The sequence below is a fragment of the Nerophis ophidion genome, linkage group LG11 (assembly GCF_033978795.1).
Source record: "Nerophis ophidion isolate RoL-2023_Sa linkage group LG11, RoL_Noph_v1.0, whole genome shotgun sequence".
Classification (NCBI taxonomy): domain Eukaryota; kingdom Metazoa; phylum Chordata; class Actinopteri; order Syngnathiformes; family Syngnathidae; genus Nerophis; species Nerophis ophidion.
In genome coordinates, this window is record NC_084621.1 from 22,263,763 (window position 1) to 22,284,508 (window position 20,746).

General features: G+C 38.9%; 1 protein-coding gene across 2 annotated transcripts in view; it reads left to right on the forward strand.

Annotated features, from left to right (window-relative positions):
• The window catches only part of bbs9 (Bardet-Biedl syndrome 9), a 327,542-nt gene that overhangs the window by 34,449 nt on the left and 272,347 nt on the right, over positions 1-20,746 (forward strand). For both annotated transcript variants that reach the window (XM_061915390.1, XM_061915391.1), the window contains exons 9-13: positions 11,732-11,861; positions 16,149-16,330; positions 17,786-17,862; positions 17,965-18,018; positions 18,108-18,210. In XM_061915390.1, coding sequence (XP_061771374.1) covers positions 11,732-11,861; positions 16,149-16,330; positions 17,786-17,862; positions 17,965-18,018; positions 18,108-18,210 — 546 coding nt within the window. The remainder of the gene's footprint in view (positions 1-11,731; positions 11,862-16,148; positions 16,331-17,785; positions 17,863-17,964; positions 18,019-18,107; positions 18,211-20,746) is intronic.

Consider the following 20,746-nt stretch of genomic DNA (forward strand, 5'->3'; position numbering starts at 1 on the left):
AAACCATTTCAACATTAAACCATTTCAACATTCAAACCATTTCAACATTTAAACCATTACAACTTTTAAACAAGTTAAAAATGTAAATAATTTCAACATTTAAATAATTTCAACATTTAAATAATTTCCACGTTTAAACCAGTTCAAAATTTAAATAATTTCAACATTTAAATATATTTCAACATTTAATGCATTTCAACATTAACACCATTTCCACACTTAAACCATTTCAACATTTTTACCATTTTACCATTTTAACCCTTTTCACCATTTAAACAATTTCAGAATTTAAATGATTTTAACATTCAAAGCATTTCAACATTTAAACAGTTTCAACATTTTAACCATTTTCAGCATTTAAATGATGTCAGCATTTAACTGATTTCAACATGTAAACCATTTCAACATTCAAACCATTTTAACGTTCAAACCATTTTAACGTTCAAACCATTTCAACATGTACACCATTTTACCATTCCAACCATTTTACTAGTCAAACCATTTCAACATTCCAACCATTTCAACATTTTAACCATTCAAACCATTTCAACATTTTAACCAATTCAACTTTCAAACTATCTCAAAATTTAAACTATTTAAACTAAGTAAATAATGCTACTTATACGAGCATGACTAGCTTTAGCTAAAGTCAGCTAGCTTCGGTGGAAAAACAACTTTGCCGCCTGAAGAATGGTGGCTTCGGAAAATGCTCACAAATACCGATCATGTTTGCTGCCTAATTGTGTGGTTTGTGGTGTTGTATTTAAATATTAGAACAATGATGGTGGTGTTTTTAAATGTTTACCAAAATATTTGTGAAGACGATGGCAGCGCGCGTGAAAGCATTAACAGTGCAGGCTAATATGATTCCAAAGTTATTTCAATTAAAACGTCTGACTAAGTATAATTTTGTTGTGTTTATGCAGTCTTTCTATCAAAACATTTCTGCTTGTTATGTCAGTTTCGGATGTTGGTGTGTTCACCTGTTTTTAAACCTAGTCAACAATGAGGGGACTTCCGGTGTCGTCTGCATTCAATCAAATTCAGCTAAATTAAAGCAAAGTTGCAATGATTGTCACACACACACACACTAGTTGTGGGGAAATGTGACCCATCCCTCAGTTCACCCCCTGTAAGGTGAGGGGAGCAGTGAGCAGCAGCTGTGGCAGCGCCCTGGAATCATTTTTGGTGATTTAACCCCCAATTACAACACTTGATGCTGTGTGCCAAGTGTTAACTTATAAAATGTGTTTACTTTGAGCTAAGTTGTTCTTATGCTTGCAGCTACATTGGTGACATCGATTTGGGCCAAACTATTGCGGGAATGTTTTAGGGTTGTCAAAAAGCTGTGAAAACGATGATGCCGTGTTCAAAATTTAGATTTTTTGCTGAACATTTGTGACCCTATTGCTTTGCACCTTGGTGTGTGTGTGTGTGTGTAGATATATATGTGTGTGTATATATATATATATATATATATATATATATATATATGTGTACATATATATATATATATATATATATATATATATGTATGTATGTATGTATGTATGTATATATGTGTGTGTGTGTATATGTATATATACACTGTATATGTGTGTATATATATATATGTGTGTGTGTATGTATGTATATATATACATATATATATGTGTGTATGTATGTATGTATATATATTTGTGTTTGTGTATGTATGTATATATATATGTGTGTGTGTGTTTATTTATATATATATATATATATATATATGCGTGTTTGTATATATTTAATTCTATTTTAGTTACTTTGAGTTTACAACCCCCTAGCGCTGATTTGTACTGTTTTTGTAGTTATTTTGTTTATTATTATTTCTCGAATGTTTGTAAATGTTGCAGTTTATAACTAAGGTTCACAAAATAAAAAGATATATATATATATGTATTAGTGGTGTGGGGAAAAATCGATTCGAATTTGAATCGCGATTCTCACGTGCGATTCAGAATCGATTCTCATTTTTTTTAAATCGCTTCTTTTTTGTTTTTTATCAAACCAACTAAACAATACACAGCAATACCATAACAATGCAATCCAATTACAAAACCAAACCTGACCCAGCAACACTCAGAACTGCAATAAACAGAGCAATTGAGAGAAAACACAAACACGACACAGAACAAACCAAAAGTAGTGAAACAAAAATGAATATTATAGAAAACAGTATCAATATTAGTTATAATTTCAGCTTAGCAGTGATTAAAAATCCCTCATTGACTTTATCATTAGACATTTATAAAAATAAAAGAAGAACAATAGTGTCACAGTGGCTTACACTTGCATCGCATCTCATAAGCTTGACAACACACTGTGTCCAATATTTTCACAAAGATAAAATAAGTAATAGTTTTGGTTCGTGTAATAGTTAAAACAAATTTACATTATTGCAATCAGTTGATAAAACATTGTCCTTTACAATTATAAAAGCTTTTTTTTTTTTTAAATCTACTACTCTGCTAGCATGTCAGCAGACTGGGGTAGATCCTGCTGAAATCTTATGTATTGAATGAATACAGAATTGTTTTCCATCCATCCATTTTCTACCACTTATTCCCTTTCGGGGTCGCGGGGGGCGCTGGCGCCTATCTCAGCTACAATCGGGCGGAAGGCAGGGTACACCCTGGACAAGTCGCCACCTCATCGCAGGGCTACAGAATCGTTTTGAATCGGAAAAATATCGTTTTTGAATCGATAATCGAATCGAAAAAAATCAAATTATCGAATTGTGACCCCAAGAATCGATATTGGATCGAATCATGGAACACCCAAAGATTCACAGCCCTAATATATATATATATATATATATATATATATATACATACATATAATAGGGTTGTAGCGACGTTCAAACTTCTTATTAGGGTTATTGTGACCGCAATCATTGCGGTATTTTTGAATGTGCTCAATAGGTACACATTTACAGGTGCTGGTCATATTATTGGAATATCATGAAAGAGTTGATTTATTTCATTAATTCCATTTAGAAGGTCAAACTTGTAGAATGTATACATTCATTCCAAACAGACTGATACATTTCAAGTGTTTTTTGCCAAAAAGGAGATGATTTTAGCTGACAACCAATGAAAACCCTAAATTCAACATCTCAAAAATTTGAATATGGTGAAAAGGTCAGATATTGAAGACACCTGGTGCCACACTCTAATTAGCTAACTAACTCAAAACACCTGGAAAAGCCTTTAAATGGTCTCTCGTTTTGATTCTGTATGACACACAATCATGGGGAAGATTGCTGACTTGACAACTGTCCAAAATATGACCATTGATACTTTAAAGAAGGAGGGCAAGACACAAAAGGTAATTGCCAAAGAGGTTGGATGTTCCCAGAGCTCTGTGTCCAAGCACATTAATAGAGAGGCGAAGGGAAGACAAAGATGTGGCAGAAAAAAAGTGTACAAGCAAGAGTGATAACCGTGCCCTGGAGAGGATTGTCAAACAAAACCGATTCAAAAACGTGGGGGAGATCCACAAAGAGTGGACTGCAGCTGGAGTCAGTGCTTCAAGAACCACCACGCACCGACGTATGCAAGATATGGGCTTCAGCTGTCGCATTCCTTGTGTAAAGCCACTCTTGAATAAGAGACAACGTCAAAAGCGTCTCGCCTGGGCTCAAGACAAAAAGGACTGGACTGCTGCTGAGTGGTCCAAAGTTATGTTTTCAGATGAAAGTAATGTTTGTATCTCCTTTGGAAATCAAGGTCCCAGAGTCTGGAGGAAGACAGGAGAGAAACAGAATCCATGTTGCCTGAAGTCCAGTGTCAAATTTCCTCAATAGGTAATGGTCTGGGGTGCCATGTCATCTGCTGGTGTTGGTCCACTGTGTTTCCTGAGATCTAGGGTCAATGCAGCAGTCTACGAGGAAGTTTTAGAACACTTTATGCTGCCTGCCACGGACCAATTTTATGAAGGTGAAGATTTCATTTTCCAACATGACTGGTCACCTGCACACAGTGCCAAATCTAACAGTACCTGGTTTAAGGACCATGGTATCCCTGTTCTTGATTGGCCTGCAAACTCACCTGACCTTAACTCCATAGAAAACCTATGGGGTATTGTGAAGCGGAAGATGCGAGAGGCCAGACCCAACAATGCTGAAGAGCTGAAGGCCACTATTAAAGCAACCTGGGCTCTCATAACACCTGAGGAGTGCAACAGACTGATCGACTCCATGCCACGCCGTATTGCTGCAGCAATTCAGTCAAAAGGAGCTGCAACTAAGTATTGATTGCCGTACATGCTGAAAATTTCCATGTTCATACTTTTCAGTTGGCCCACATTTCTAAAAAATATTTTTTGGTACTAGTCATAACTAATATTCTAATTTTCTGAGATACTGAATTTGGGATTTTCAGTAATTGTCAGTACTAATCATCCAAATTTAAAGAAATAAACATTTGAAATATATCACTATGTGTGTAATGAATTGATATAATATGTAAGTTTCACATTCTGAATGTAATTACTGAAGTGAATCAACTTTTTCGTGATATTCTAGTAATATGAACAGCACCTGTATTTCTTCCACTTTATAATATTCACACAAGTTTTATGTAAGAAATAAATTACAATATACTTTTTATGGCAGAAGAAAAACATTAAATATTGTTCTGGCTTCTTAAGACCCATGGTATTTATATTGAGTGTTTAGATATGTTTATCATCTTTTGTTTTCATTTGTTAAGTGTTTTTCTAATGGCATCTGTGGCAACATTTAATACGTTTCCATCCACCGACTTCAATCATACAATTAATTATTTTAAAGTTTGAGTACCTAAGTTATATTCTTTAACAACCAAAAAATTCATTCACATTATACAGTATATCACAACAGTAATAATTTCTGAAACAAATTGTATGTCTGCGTGCTGTCTGTGCCTTTATAATTACTTATTTTAGTAAATAAAACCCAAAGAGACAAAATCATTTGTTAACCAACCTCTCCAGTTCCAACCACAGGATTTAGAGAAAGGAGGGGTAAGCAGAGCCCATTAAAGAGCCTCCTCATTGGCTGACGTAATATATAGTGAAGCGTGTGCACAGTACAAACTTGGTTTCAGTAAAGCATGGGTGCCGAACATGGCAATACGGCGCTGGCCTTTATAGCATCCATCCATTTCCTACCGCTTATTCCCTTTGGGGCCGCGGGGGGCGCTGATGCCTATCTCAGCTACAATCAGCATATACTGCTAAAAAAACCTAAAAAGAGGAAATCAAAGGAAGAAAATAAAGTCGCTCTACGTCCAAAAATACAAATAAGAGCCAAAACACGAATAAATATTGGTCTGGCATATTCAAGATGGAGGGAATTGCGGGCCAGTCTTGGACTAACTTTGGACTGAGGAACTCTTTTTCTAGCGTTGTAACACATCAGCATGCTACTGTATTAGCTGTAAAACCCAACGACAGCAAGAAGATGCAACACGAAATGCGTTTGAGTTCGGAATGCACAACACTGCGATATGACACCAATTTGTACTGACTGAAAAACATGAACAATCTTATTAAAGTGTAGGTAAAGTATTAGCCCACATTTCATGTTTTGTTTGTACACAGCGAGCGTATGTACAGGAGTTGTACTAACACACATGGCGTGCTGCGTCTATCATGATCCATATTAAAGTGACTCACTCGATGGACGGTTATTTGTCTTGTCCAACTGGCCGGTGACGTTTCCTGTTGATTTTGGGTATGCACTCCATTTATGTCAAAATAGCTTGGCTCTCAGTTCCATATTTATAGCGGCAAAATCGTTTTCACCTCACTCTCCCGGCTTCTGTATGCTCCAACGTCTCACTCTTTCTTCGTGTTCGCTTCTATAAGCAGCGGTATATTTAGCATCAAAAGTATAAGGTTGTGAATCCTCATTTGTCCAAAAATAGTCATCTTTGTTGTCTGTTACCAAGTTGGCCATTATTAGAAAACACACTTGTGTTTGATCCCGGAAGTACTTTAGGAACAAAAATTGTTGCCGGAAGTTGGAAATATGCTGTTATGGAAACAGAAGTTAATGCGCGGAAGAAATCCGTCCTGGAAATAAATAAAATGATCAAAATACCAAAATCATGAACATATTGCATTTTGTTATGCTGTTACGACCTTATATACTGTATAGACTTGCACTTTGTATACTAGGGATGTAACGGTACGTGTATTTGTAATGAACCGTTTCGATATGGGTGTTTCGGTTCGGTTCGGAGGTGTACCGAACGAGTACACATGCTAGCAGTGACCGGGCTCGGACAACGTGTAAAAGCCAGAGCTTGAAGACCCTCCTGCGTCGTTAAGATCTCCCGTTTGGGAACACTTTGGCTGCGCGATACAACAATGGAGGACTGAGGTTTGCCGACATTGTTCAGCAGCTGCTTCTGACAACACGTCAAACGTGTTGCACCTTTTCTGCTTCCGGCTCCCAGACCGTAGTCATGGAGTGCAGGGGAGACACTCCTCCACGGCTGATGTATTCTCGGGGGCAACACGCTTCACTCTACCCGGCAGTGGGTCTCCACAGCTCCGGACCCAAGGGTAAATGAAGAGTCTTGCGATTAGTTGCAAATTGTGGCTTTATTGATGTCTTGCGCACAGCCAATCCAACAAAACACTAGCCACTCCCCGCACTCATGCTACCGCTCCCTCACCTCGCTCGCCCACTCATTCATCTCACATGCTGTCACATATTAAAGGGCCACACACACACACATACACTACTCTCATAACACATGCTAACCCATTTGAAGCGTCGACACCGCATTCAAGCAGCCTCTTCTCGGCGAGTCAGGCAGGGCTAAAGCAATAACAAATGTTTTTATTGCAGCAGATTTAAGTCCATATTGCATTACAAACCAGATTTTGACCCACTTCTATGGTGGAAGAACAATGAGCCCATAAATCCTCTTACTGCCAAGTTAGCCAGACTGGGGGGAAAAAGAAAAGTTAATATGAGGCTGAGACTGTTTAATGTCGCACTTTGTATATGTAGAAGAAAAGTTTTGTCATTTTATTTAATCAGAGCAACAACCTGAGGCAGTTTAATGTTTATTAACGTGGACCCCGACTTAAACAAGTTGAAAAACTTATTGGGGTTTTACTATTTAGTGGTCAGTTGTACGGAGTATGTACTGTACTGTGCAATCAACTAATAAAAGTCTCAATCAATCAGAAAAAGCACTTTATATGTAGAAAGGTTTTGTTAAGAAACCATTCAGAGCCTTATCTTATTTAGTTTTTATTTTATATATGTTGACCACATCAACCCTGGCAATGGACCCGGTGTGTATATGTATGCTATGCCATTGTTTACAAATTTGGTAGATAAATAACCAAAAAATATATATTTTGTTGTTTTCTTACTGTACCAAAAATGAACCGAACCGTGACCTCTAACCCGACGTACGTACCGAACCGAAATGTTTGTCTACCGTTACACCCCTAGTGTAGACAAAACGTTGCTGGAGGGTTTTGAAGTTGTTTTAGAGGACTTTGAAGGCTACAACGGTGACTCGAAGACTCTCTATTCTTGTCTCTTATAATGATTGTGAACAATAGTCAAAATTCCCAAAAAAGTACAGTTCCCCTTTAAGGCTGGTCATTGCAATGCATCGGACATTTTCGAGCATCCAACATCAAAAAACTCTTTCCTCAACCACGACCGTCATCGCTCGCCTGCAACAGGAACAAACCAGCCAAATAATTGAGCTTGTCAACATTGCTGCAAAGTATGGATTTTGTGCTGATTTATTGTGCATACAAAACCAAATATTGACTTGAGCTAAGACAGTAGTATATTATAAAACAAGGCGACAGTTAAAGGACTTCCGTTTATCCCCTCTTTTATCACACAGAAAAAACCCGCCAGGTGAACAACTGATTTTACTGTTTCCGGCGCTGACGTAAGACAACCCTGTGACACATGTGACCATAGGAAGAACAAATACACTACAGTACTAAGATTATATTGGCCATAAACAGTTGGCTTCTACAGCAGTGATGCCCACAGTGCGGCACAGGGGCCATCTGTGGCCCGTGACTCATTTGTAATTAGCCCTCGGTAAATTAAAGAATAAAAGAAATGGAAAAACAGCAAGAAACACAATAAGAACAAGTCAAAATGTTGACAAACAGCTAATAATAACGATACAAAGCTTTGTCCTAAATAAAGAAAACATATACATATTTGTGTGTGTGAGTGCCGAGCTGTACAGTGTGAGCAATTTAGTCTATTTGCGACTAAAAATACGTTGTAGGTATAGTGAAATTAAAAAAAAGTAGCACACATGCAAATACAGGTTTGACCCTTTTAATTAGTGTTTCGCTCCTGAAATAAATCTATCCAAATTTGATCAAATTACAGTCACATTTTCACCCATCTATGTAACATGTATAAAGTTAACTTAAACCATAATGGTTAACCGGATGGTCGCAATAACTTTATTTAGCCATTTTATTTATTGTTTTGGTTGTGTATATTGTAAGGTACTCCACCCCCTCCTCCTAAACCCTTAACAAAGACATAAACTCTTTTGTTTCTGACAGAGAATATTTATTATTTTTTGTTTTAAAATTTTACTTGGATATTTAAAAGCTAACATTCCATTTATAATGATAAAATATACAAGTAAAGATAGTTTATTGCATTTGAAACGGTGTAACTACTATGTATAATTACATCAATATTATTGCAATATTATTATGTATTAGTACATCATTGATAATTTGCTCTCAAAATAATGTTGACAATGTTTTGGGGACGGCGTGGCGCAGTGGGGAGAGTGGCCGTGCGCAAGCCGAGGGTCCCTGGTTCAATCCCCACCTAGTACCAACCTCGTCAAGTCCGTTGTGTCCTGAGCAAGACACTTCACCCTTGCTCCTGCTGGGTGCTGGTTAGCGCCTTGCATGGCAGCTCCCTCCATCAGTGTGTGAATGGGTAAATGTGGAAGTAGTGTCAAAGCGCTTTGAGTACCTTGAAGGTAGAAAAGCGCTATACAAGTACAACCCATTTATCATTTATCATTTATTTCAAATTCAAACCATTTCAACATTCAAACTATTCTTGCATTTATTCTTCATTCCATCATTTCAGTTCAGCTTCAGAATTGGAGCATTCACACTAGTCTCTACAGAAAGTGATTTATCCTTTTTATTTCCAAGTATTACATTTAATATTTTAACTGTATTCTAGGGAAATGGCACATTTTGGGTGGAATGACCCTCCACTGTTGGGAGTAAAAACCTTGGCATTCTGAGTTATTGGTATAATTATGATGTAAATAATATTGAGGGTGTGTGTTTGTTTTGGCGAGCGAGCAACACACACTCTGTCATTAAGACCCCCTGCTGACCGCCATCTTTCAACCCCCCAGCGCTGCGTGTGGCCGTCACCTCACGTCAAACTCGGCGGTGGCTGCACCGTTGGTGGGATGGGCCGGACGTCTCGTATTTATAGCGCCTGATGCTCGGCGTGGACCGCAGCAGAAGGTGTATATGTAACTCAGCTATATGTCAGCCATGCCAAGTGATGTCATCTCTGCCTTTTTTTGTGCACGTTTCTCATTTGTGCCCATGCAAAGTTAGCCTAACTTAAATGTTCCGGGAGTTCTGTGGGTACTAAACACAGTTTGGGTGGTAGAAGCAAACCGTGCATTAACAACATGAGCAGAGAGGAACTGTGGTCATGTGCAGGTGGGTAGAGGAGCCAAACATTGCATTTGAGTAAGACTATCCTTACTTTAAAGTTATATGGCTGAAGTGGAAATAGAAAATAGTCAATTATATATTTTCTTATAGGGGACCTACTCAGTGGCCCTGTGGTTAGAGTGTCTGCCCTGAGATAGGTAGGTTGTGAGTTCAAACCCCAGCCGAGTCATACAGTCCATAGTGGATCTAACATAATAGTGAGAGTCCAGTCCATAGTGGATCTAACATAATAGTGAGAGTCCAGTCCATAGTGGATCCAACATAATAGTGAGAGTCCAGTCCATAGTGGATCTAACATAATAGTGAGAGTCCAGTCCATAGTGGAGCTTAACATAATAGTGAGAGTCCAGTCCATTGTGGATCTAACATAATAGTGAGAGTCCAGTCCATAGTGGATCTAACATAATAGTGAGAGTCCAGTCCATATTGGATCTAACATAATAGTGAGAGTCCAGTCCATAGTGGAGCTAACATAATAGTGAGAGTCCAGTCCATAGTGGATCTAACATAATAGTGAGAGTCCAGTCCATAGTGGATCTAACATAATAGTGAGATTCCAGTCCATAGTGGAGCTTTACATAATAGTGAGAGTCCAGTCCATTGTGGATCTAACATAATAGTGAGAGTCCAGTCCATAGTGGATCTAACATAATAGTGACAGTCCAGTCCATAGTGGATCTAACATAATAGTGAGAGTCCAGTCCATAGTGGAGCTAACATAATAGTGAAAGTCCAGTCCATAATGGATCTAACATAATAGTGAGAGTCCAGTCCATAGTGGATCTAACATAATAGTGTGATAGTACAGTCCGTAGTGGATCTAACATAATAGTGTGAGAGTCCAGTTCATAGTGGATCTAACATAATAATGAGAGTCCAGTCCACAGTGGATCTAACATAGTAGTTAGAGTCCAGTCCATAGTAGACCTAAGATAATAGTGTGAGAGTCCAGTCCATCGTGGATCTAACATAATAGTGAGAGTCTAGTCCATAGTAAATCTAATATAATTGTGTGAGTCTAGTCCATAGTGGATCTAACATAATAGTGTGAGAGTCAAGTCCATAGTGGATCTAGCATTATAGTGTGAGAGTCCAGTCTATAGTGGAGCTAACATAATAGTGTGAAAGTCCAGTCCATAGTGGATCCAACATAAAAGTGAGAGTCCAGTCCATAGTGGATCTAACATAATAGTGAGAGTCAAATCCATAGTGGAGCTAACATAATAGTGTGAGTCTAGTCCATAGTGGAGCTAACATAATAGTGTGAGAGTCAAGTCCATAGTGCATCTAGCATTATAGTGTGAGAGCCCAGTCTATAGTGGAGCTAACATAATAGTGTGAGAGTCCAGTCCATAGTGGATCTAATATAATAGTGATAGTCCAGTCCATAGTTAATCTAACATAATAGTGAGAGTCCAGTCCATAGTGGATCTAACATAATAGTGAGAGTTCAGTCCATAGTGGATCTAACATAATAGTGAGAGTCCAGTCCATAGTGGGGCCAGCAGGAGACCATCTCGAGCGGAGTCAGGTCAGCAGTGGTGATGTCCTCTAATGTTTAGAGGGCTTTATGGGCAGAATACTCCTATTAGCTGCATTGTAGCCAACTTGGTCTATAATACAAGTTGTAATGCATAAAAAACATCAGGATTGTAAATGATTGGCAAAATTCCCCCAAAAGTGCAGTTCCCCTTTAAGTAGGACTGATGATTAAAAATGATGAATGGATGTACAATTGGTATGAATAGGAATCGCGATTTGGAAGTAAACTGTTTTGTTTTATTTGTCCACTCCTAAAATGTAAGTTTACTTTTTAGCACGAGGCACCTCTGGTCACGTGGCTCCAAAGTTAACACCTTGTCCTCCGGCCACACGTCATACACAAAATGACCTTTTTGTTTATCACCTGTGATTTCTTTCCCCCTGCCTAAAATAAACAGCAGTTTAATGATCGTCAATCAACGAGTCCTTTTGTTTTGTTCCTGCTTAGTGACGGACGGCACCACCAACCTGCTGCTGGGCAACCACACCAACATGCTGCTGGTTTACCAGGACGTGACTCTCAAGTGGGCCGCCCAGCTGGCCTTCGTGCCGGTGGCGCTGCGCGTGGCCAACTTCCCGTGAGTACAGCGCGCGTCGCACGCGGAAACGGGCGCGTCACCTCCCGGGGTCTCAGATTAGCCTGGCACGTGGGCCCGGTCCCTTGTTCCTGTCTGCTTGCTCGCCTTCAACATCAACACTAGTGGGCGGGAGGGAGCGCCCCTGTGTGTGTGTGTGTGTGTGTGTGTGTGTGTGTGTGTGTGTGTGTGTGTGTGTGTGTGTGTGTGTGTGTGTGTGCGAGCTTTGTTTTGAGTGTGATAGTGTGTTTCCGTCACAGTCGGCCGTGTGTGTGAGTGCGTTTCCGCAGCAGTTAAAGTGAACGTTTAATGCCCGTGACTCCCTCCTGTGCAGGTGTGGAGCCTTCATTTGGACTCCCTCCCGCGTGTGTGTGTGTGTGTGTGTGTGTGTGTTCTTGTGTTTCTACCCTTCTTGAGACATTAACAAGGAAAAGTAGCTTCCATATGAGGAGGTGTGAACAAGTTAGGACATAAATCATGGTCCCAATACTGAAAACCATTGCATCTAATAGAGAATGTCTCATTTGCACCCCTGGTGGTGACATCTATCAAAATGAGGGTGGTCCCAAAAAGGAGGGATTTTTCACATTGACTGTGTGTCGCTTTTAAAAGTGCTCCCCCTCTGGTCAACATATGAAATAACAAGTGTGTGTAAGAAATTAAAATGCACCACCTTAGGCCAAAAATTAATTTGAAAAAATTAAATAAGTATGTATATGGAGACATACTTTAATAACTTGAAGTAAATAACGAAGATTAAAAAATAATTACAAAACAAAAAATTACCCGAAAAATAAATTAACTAAAAGAAGTCTTTCTCACAATGTGTCGACTTTTTTTTATAAAATCGGGAAAAATATTGCGATCCGCTACTCGGATCTTTACATAATTCTTGTTTATTGTTCCTTTTCTGTATCACGTTTAGTTCGACCTCCTTAGTTTCTGTTTAGTCTGTCACCATGGTTTCAGATAGTTTTCACCTGCTACTCACGGTCCCTGCACACCTGTTGTACTAATCACCTTCCTTATTTAAGCTCGCCCCTTTTGTTAGTTCAGCCTGGGTTCCTAATTTGCCTACGTGCAACAGAGATGACTACTCATAGGTATATTCTCGCTAGCTTTCATGCTATACTATTTCCTTTTTCTTAGCTCTCATGCTAATTGTGTTGTTTACCTTTTTGTGCCTACGTGCCAAGTTTAGTTTAGCTATTTGGCTTCCTAGCTTTCGACGCTAGTGCTTTTATTTGCCTTTGTGCTCAGCTCCAGTATTTTTGTTCCTTAGCTCTTTTTGTTACTTTAATAAATTTATTATATCTTACCTTACGCTGTGTTCATTGTAGATGCATCCCTGGAAGATCGAACTCGGCAACAATATTCCACAAAGCCGTTTCAAAAAAATTGTCATATTCTTTCTTTTTCTGTAATATTGCAATATTTTCTCGTAGAATTATGACTTTTTTATGTCAAATTATGACTTTTTTATGCAAAATGGTAACATTTGTCATATAACATTCTGACTTATCTCAATATTACCAATTTTTTTGTTGTTCTTGTAAAATAGTGACATTTTTTGATTAAAATAATGACTTTTGTCATTTTGTTGCCAAGTAAAATTCTGATTATTATTATAATACTGCCAATATTTTTAAGTTCTCTTATAAAATTGTAACTTTTATTGAGTTAAATTACGACACTGTCCATAAAATTGCCAACATTTTAAGCTTTTCTTGTGAAATTGTGACTGTTATTGTGTAAAATTCCAACTTTTTTCATAACATTGCTCAAATGTTTAGTTTTTCTTTTAAAATTTTGACTTGCCTGGAGTAAAATGACGACTTTTATTATAATACTGCTAAAATGTTTGATCTTGAATGGGATTGTGCTGAAAATTTTAATTCCCCCTCAGGGATTAATAAAGTATTTCTAATTCTGATTCTGAAAATTCCAAGTTTTTTCTTGTGAAATTGTGAAATTTTTCTTGTTAAATTCCAACTCATTTTTTACAACGAGCTTTATTTAATATTTAAATAGTGTGTATATTTAATATTTAAATAGTATGTATATACTATTAATGTTGTAAATACACATCTTTATACATCTAGAAAGGCTGGTCCTAAAGAGGGAGGCATTTTTCTCAGGTCTCAAGAAGGTCAAAAATACAAGATTGTGTCTGTGTGTGTGTGTGTGTGTGTGTGTGTGCGTGTGTGTGTGTGTCCGTGTGTGTGTGTGTGTGTGTGTGTGTGTGTTATTGTGTGTGTGTGTGTGCGCGGTCTTGTATTTCTACCCTTCTTGAGAAATCAAGAAGGAAAAGTAGCTTCCATATGAGGAGGTGTGAACAAGTTAGGACATAAATCATTGTCCCAATACTGAAAACCATTGCATCTAATAGAGAATGTCTCATTTTAATTTTCCTGAAGGAACTCTCCTGAAGGAATCAATAAAGTACTATCTATCTATCTATCTATCCATCTATTTGCACCCCTGGTGGTGACATCTATCAAAATGAGGGTGGTCCCAAAAAGGAGGGGTTTTTCACATTGACTGTGTGTCGCTTTTAAAAGTGCTCCCCCTCTGGTCAACATAGGAAATAACAAGTGTGTGTAAAAATTTGAAGTGCTCCCCCTCTGGCCAACATATGAAATAACAAGTGTGTGTAAGAAATTGAAATGCACCACCTAAGGCCAGAAATATATAAATAAATAAATATGTACATAGAGACATACTTTAATAACTTTAAGTAAATAATGAAGATTAAAAAATAATTACAAACAAAAAACTCCCCCAAAAATAAATGAACCAAAAGAAGTCTTTTTGTCACAATGTGTCGACTTTTTTCTTATAAAATCGTGAACAAATTCTCATGTTGTTTCTGTGATATTGCAATATTTTCTCTTAAAATTATAACTTTTTTATGTCAAAATATTACTTTTTAATGCAAAATGGTGACCTTTGTCATATAAAATTCAGACTTTTATCACAATATTGCCAATTATTTTGTTGTTTCTGTAAAATAGTAAATTTGTTGTAAAATTTTTACTTTTGTCATCTTTTTGGCACGTCAAATTCTGAATATTATTATAACATTGTGGCTTCACTGTGGCAAAGGGGTTAGTGCGTCTGGCTCACAATATGAAATTCCTGAGTAGTCAGGGTTCAAATTCCGGGCTCGGGATCTTTCTGTGTGAAGTTTGCATGTTCTCCCCGTGACTGCGTGGGTTCCCTCCGGGTACTCCGGCTTCCTCCCACTTCCAAAGACATGCACCTGGGGATAGGTTGATTGGCAACACTAAATTGGCCCTAGTGTGTAAATTTGAGTGTGAATGTTGTCTGTCTATCTGTGTTGGCCCAGCGATGAGGTGGCGACTTGTCCAGGGTGTACATGCCTTCCGCCCGATTGTAGCTGAGATAGGCACCAGCGCCCCCCGCAATCCCAAAAGGAATAAGCGGTAAAAAATGGATTGATGGATTATAACATTGCCAAAATTTCAAACTTTTCTTATAAAATTGTGACTTTTGTCGAGTAAAATTAAGCCTCTTTTCATAAAATTGCCAAAATGTTAAGCTTTTTTTTTTCTTATAAAATTGTGACTGTTATTGAGTACAATTCCAACTTTTATCATAATATTGCTCAAAAGTTCAGTTTCTCTTGTAAAATGTTGACTTGTACTGAGTAAAATGACGACTTTTATTATAATAATGCCAAAATGTTTGATATTGAATGGGATTGTGCTGAACATTTAAATTTCCCCTCAGGGATTAATAAAGTATTTCTGATTCTGTTTCTGATTCTGAAAATTCCAAGTTATTCTTGTGAAATTGTGAATTTGTTTTTTGTGAAATTCCAACACATTTTTCCCAATTTTTTTTTATATGCATAGTGTGTATATATTATTAATGTTGTAAATGCACATCTTTATACATCTAGAAAGGCTGGTCCTAAAGAGGGAGGCATTTTTCTCAGGTCCCAAAAAAGTCAGAAATACAAAAATGTGTGTGTGCGTGCGTGTGTGGGTGCGTATGCGTGTGTGTGTAAGTGTGTGTGTGTGTTACCGCCTCACTGGGCTGGAAGTACAACACATCTGCAACCAGTTAGCGCACACTCACGCTGTTAAAACACATTATTGCATCACTCAGCATTTCCTGCTTCTCTCTGTTCCTGTCAGGAACCTTGACAGAACTTTTGACGTCCCTAAAGCAGTTTGCACCGACACAAGACCCCAGAGCTTGATTGCTTCATTAATTTGACAATCCCGTTTCATTGGCTAATTGGTGCTCTGGCCGTGTTGTCAGGGAGCTGAAGGGCGCCCTGGTCAGCCTGAGTTGGGACGGTCACCTCCTCTGCTCCTATATGGGCACCGACCCCTCCTTCTTCTCCACACCTAAAGTGGACTCCAGAGAGGTGGACTACGAGCAGGCGGATGCCGAGATGAAGAGGCTGCACAAGTTCATCCGCGAGGCCAGCAGGACTCAGGGTAGGACACGGGGGCCGCCAGCGTTCAGATTGTGTACCTAATGAGGCGACCCTCCAGCGTAGGTTATCAGTAGGGGTGTTTAGATTCTAATCAAAATTGAAGGTAGCCCACACGATTCAGGAACAATATTAGTTTAGTAAGTACTATACGATTTAGTGAGTTGAAATTGATTCACTATTTATCAAGACAAAAAATCATTATTGTGACCGTGAGATCAATAGTGGATCCTGTGGATCCTATATTCATCTTATTTCTCATGAGGGAATTATGTATGAATGAATTATGGGTACTAGAGATGTCCGATAATGGCTTTTTTGCCGATATCCGATATTCCGATATTGTCCAACTCTTAATTACCGATTCCGATATCAATTCAACAGTCCTGGAATCAACACATTATTATGTCTAATTTTGTTGTGATGCCCCGCTGGATGCATTAAACAATGTAACAATGTTTTCCTAAATAAATCAACTCAAGTTATGGCAAAAAAGTGCCAACATGGCACTGCAATATTTATTATTGAAGTCACAAAGTGCATTATTTTTGTTAACATGCCTCAAAACAGCGACTTGGAATTTGGGACATGCTCTCCCTGAGAGAGCATGAGGAGGTTGAGGTGGGCGGGTTTTGGGTAGGGGGTAGCTGGGGGTGTATATTGTAGCGTCCCGGAAGAGTTAGTGCTGCAAGGGGTTCTGGGTATTCTGTTGTGTTACGGTGCGGATGTTCTCCCGAAATGTGTTTGTCATTCCTGTTTGGTGTGGGTTCACAGTGTGGCGCATATTTGTAACAGTGTTAAAGTTGTTTATACGGCCACCCTCAGTGTGACCTGTATGGCTGTTGACCAAGTATGCATTGCATTCACTTGTGTGTGTGAAAAGCCGTAGATATTATCTGATTGGGCCGGCATGCAAATGCAGTGCCTTTAAGGCACGCCCCCAATATTGTTGTCTAGGTGGAAATCGGGAGAATGGTTGACCTGGGAGATTTTCGGGAGTCTCCCAGGAAAATCGTGAGTGTTGACAAGTATGACTGGGAGACGCAACTGCTCTGTACTTCTCCCTATGTCCGTGTACCACCCCGTACAGCGGCGTTTTAAAAAGTCATACATTTTACTTTTTGAAACCGATAATTTCCAATATTTCATTTTAAAGCATTTATCGACCGATAATGTCGGCAGTCCTATACTATCCGACATCCCTAATGGGTACAACTAAGCAAGTCAACAACAATGAATGGCCAATGCATTCACAACTTATTCAAATAAATACTTTAGCAAGAGGAAAAAACATTTGCTACATCTCATTTTCAACATTCAAGAAGTGTCCATTAAAAGTAGAGTAACTAACATTTTATCCGAATATTTACCTGCTCCTCTCCCAGCAGAGACAGGACATCGTTACACCGCCAGTAATTAGCATGATGACATTGACGAAGCTCACTTGTAACTTTCCCAGACATCCTGCGTAAAGATGAAAGTGAAGAGGCCCTGACAGTGTCAGCATCCGTGTCTTCAAGGATGGACAGCCCATCGGTACGCACGCACACACACACACACACACACACACACACACACACACACACACACACACACACACACACACACACACACTGATTGTTTTGTCTTGTTCTGCAGCGAGCGTTGATCCAAGACATGGATGGCCTGCCTGTCCCGTCAGTGACAGTCAAGGTGAGCGCCCCTCTTTTTCTCTCCTCCTTTGTTTGATTGCATCTCCTCATCTTCTCCCGCCTCCTCCTCCTCTTCCTGCTGGTGTCCAGGTGAAGGTGAAGGCCATCGGCGTGTTGTCCTCCTCCAAGCTAACCGTAGCAGTTCAGCCTCCGCTTGCTGTCACCCAGGACCAGTTTGTCCTTCAACCTATGGGTCAGTCTGTGTGTGTGTGTTTAATAACCGATTATGGCAACTACTGTCCAGTTGTTATCTCATTTGCAGTCAGCGTGTTAAAAAAAGAAAAGAAAACATTTTTTGAATTAATTGCAATTTTATGTCACAATTCGGATCTTTCTGTGTGGAGTTTGCATGTTCTCCCCGTGAATGCGTGGGTTCTCTCCGGGTACTCCGGCTTCCTCCCACTTCCAAAGACATGCACCTGGGGATAGGTTGATTGGCAACACTAAATTGGCCCTAGTGTGTGAATGTGAGTGTGAATGTTGTCTATCTGTGTTGGCCTTGCAATGAGGTGGCGACTTGTCCAGGGTGTACACCGCCTTCCGCCCGATTGTAGATGAGATAGGCGCCAGCGCCCCCCGCGACCTCAAAAGGGAATAAGCGGTATAAAATGGATGGAATTCTTAATCGATTAAAAAAAATCGATTTAAATTTTTTTATTAAAATAATTGGGCAGCACGGTGGAAGATGGGTTAGTGCGTAAACATGTTAAAATGGTCCCTCAGTGCACCTTCATGTTAGCACCACACATCTCTCCTTATTGTGTATCTTCTCCATCATACACACGCTCTACTCGGGATGGCTATCGTTCACATTCGAACCGATACGGTGCCGATTACCAATACGTGGGAATTTTTAAAAATGTTGTGTGTGTGTTTAATAACCGATTATAGCGGCTCCTGTCCAGTTGTTATCTCATTTGCAGTCAGCGTGTAAAAAATATATATATTTTTTTCGAACTAATTGCAATTTTACATGTCACAATTCTTAATCGATTAAAAAAAAACTCATTAAAAAAATAAAAATCGATTTTTTAAATTTAAATAATTTGGAAGCACGATATAAGGTTAGTGCGGAAGATGGGTTAGAGCGTAAACATGTTAAAATGGTCCCTCAGTCCTTCTTCACGCACCACACCTCTTTCCTTATTGTGTATCTTCTCTATCATACACACGCTCTTCTCGGGATGGCTACCGTTCACATTTGAACCGATACGGTGCCGATTCCCAATATGTGGGAATTTTTGGTACTTTTGTGTGTGTGTGTGTGTGTGTGTGTGTGTGTGTGTGTGTGTGTGTGTGTGTGTGTGTGTGTGTGTGTGTGTGTGTGTGTGTGTTTAATAACCGATTATGGCAACTACTGTCCAGTTGTTATATCTCATTTGCAGTCAGCGTGGAAAAAAAAAGGAAAATATTTTTCGAATTAATTGCAATTTTGTATGTCACATTCTTAATCGATAAAAAAAAAAAAAAGATTTTTTAAATTAAAATAATTGGGCAGCTCGGTGGAAGATGGGTTAGTGCGTAAACATGTTAAAATGGGCCCTAAGTCCTTCTTCATGTTAGCACCACACATCATTCCTTATTGTGTGTCTTCTCCATCATACACCTGCTCAACTTGGAATTGCTACCGTTCACATTCGAACCGATACGGTGCCGTTTCCTTAAATACGTGGGAATTTTTAAACATTTTGTGTGTGTTTAATAACCGATTATGGCAACTACTGTCCAGTTGTTATCTCATTTGCAGTCAGTGTGTAAAAAAGAAAAGAAAATATTTTTCGAATGAATTGCAATTTTATATGTCACAATTCTTGATTAATAAAAAAAAAAAAAAGATGTTTTTATTAAATAAATGGGCAGCACGGTGGAAGATGGGTTAATGCGTAAACATGTTAAAATGGTCCCTCAGTCCTTCATGCTAGCACCACACATCTTTCCTTATTGTGTATCTTCTCCATCATACACACGCTCTACTCGGGATGGCTATCGTTCACATTTGAACCGATACGGTGCCGATTACCAATGCGTGGGAATTTTTAAAAATGTTTTGTGTGTGTTTAATAACCGATTATAGTGACTAATGTCCAGTTGTTATCTCATTTGTAGTCAGCATGTAAAAAAAAAAGTTGTTTTTTTTAATTAATTGCAATTTTATATGTCACAATTCTTAATCAATTAAAAAAAAGAAAAAAGAAAAAAATCGATTTTTAACATTAAACTAATTGGGAAGCATGATGGAAGATGGATTAGTGCGTAAACATGTTAAAATGGTCCCTCAGTCCTTCTTCATGCTAGCACCACACCTTCTTCCTTGTTGTGTATCTTCTCCATCATACACACGCTCAACTCGGGACGGCTACCGTTCACATTTGAACCGATACGGTGCCGATTCCCAATATGTAAATGGCTTATGGTAAATGGATTATACTTGTATAGCGCTTTTCTACCTTCAAGGTACTCAAAGCGCTTTGACACTATTCACCCATTCACACACATATTCACACACTGATGGCAGGAGCTGCCATGCAAGGCCCTAACCACGACCCATCAGGAGCAAGGGTGAAGTGTCTAGCTCAAAGACACAACGGAGGTGACGAGGTTGGTAGAAAGTGGGGATTGAACCAGGAACCCTCAGGTTGCTGGCACGGCCACTCTCCCAACCTCGCCTAGCCGTCCCCTATGTGGGAATTTTTGGTACTTTTGTTTGTGTGTGTATGTGTGTCTTTAAT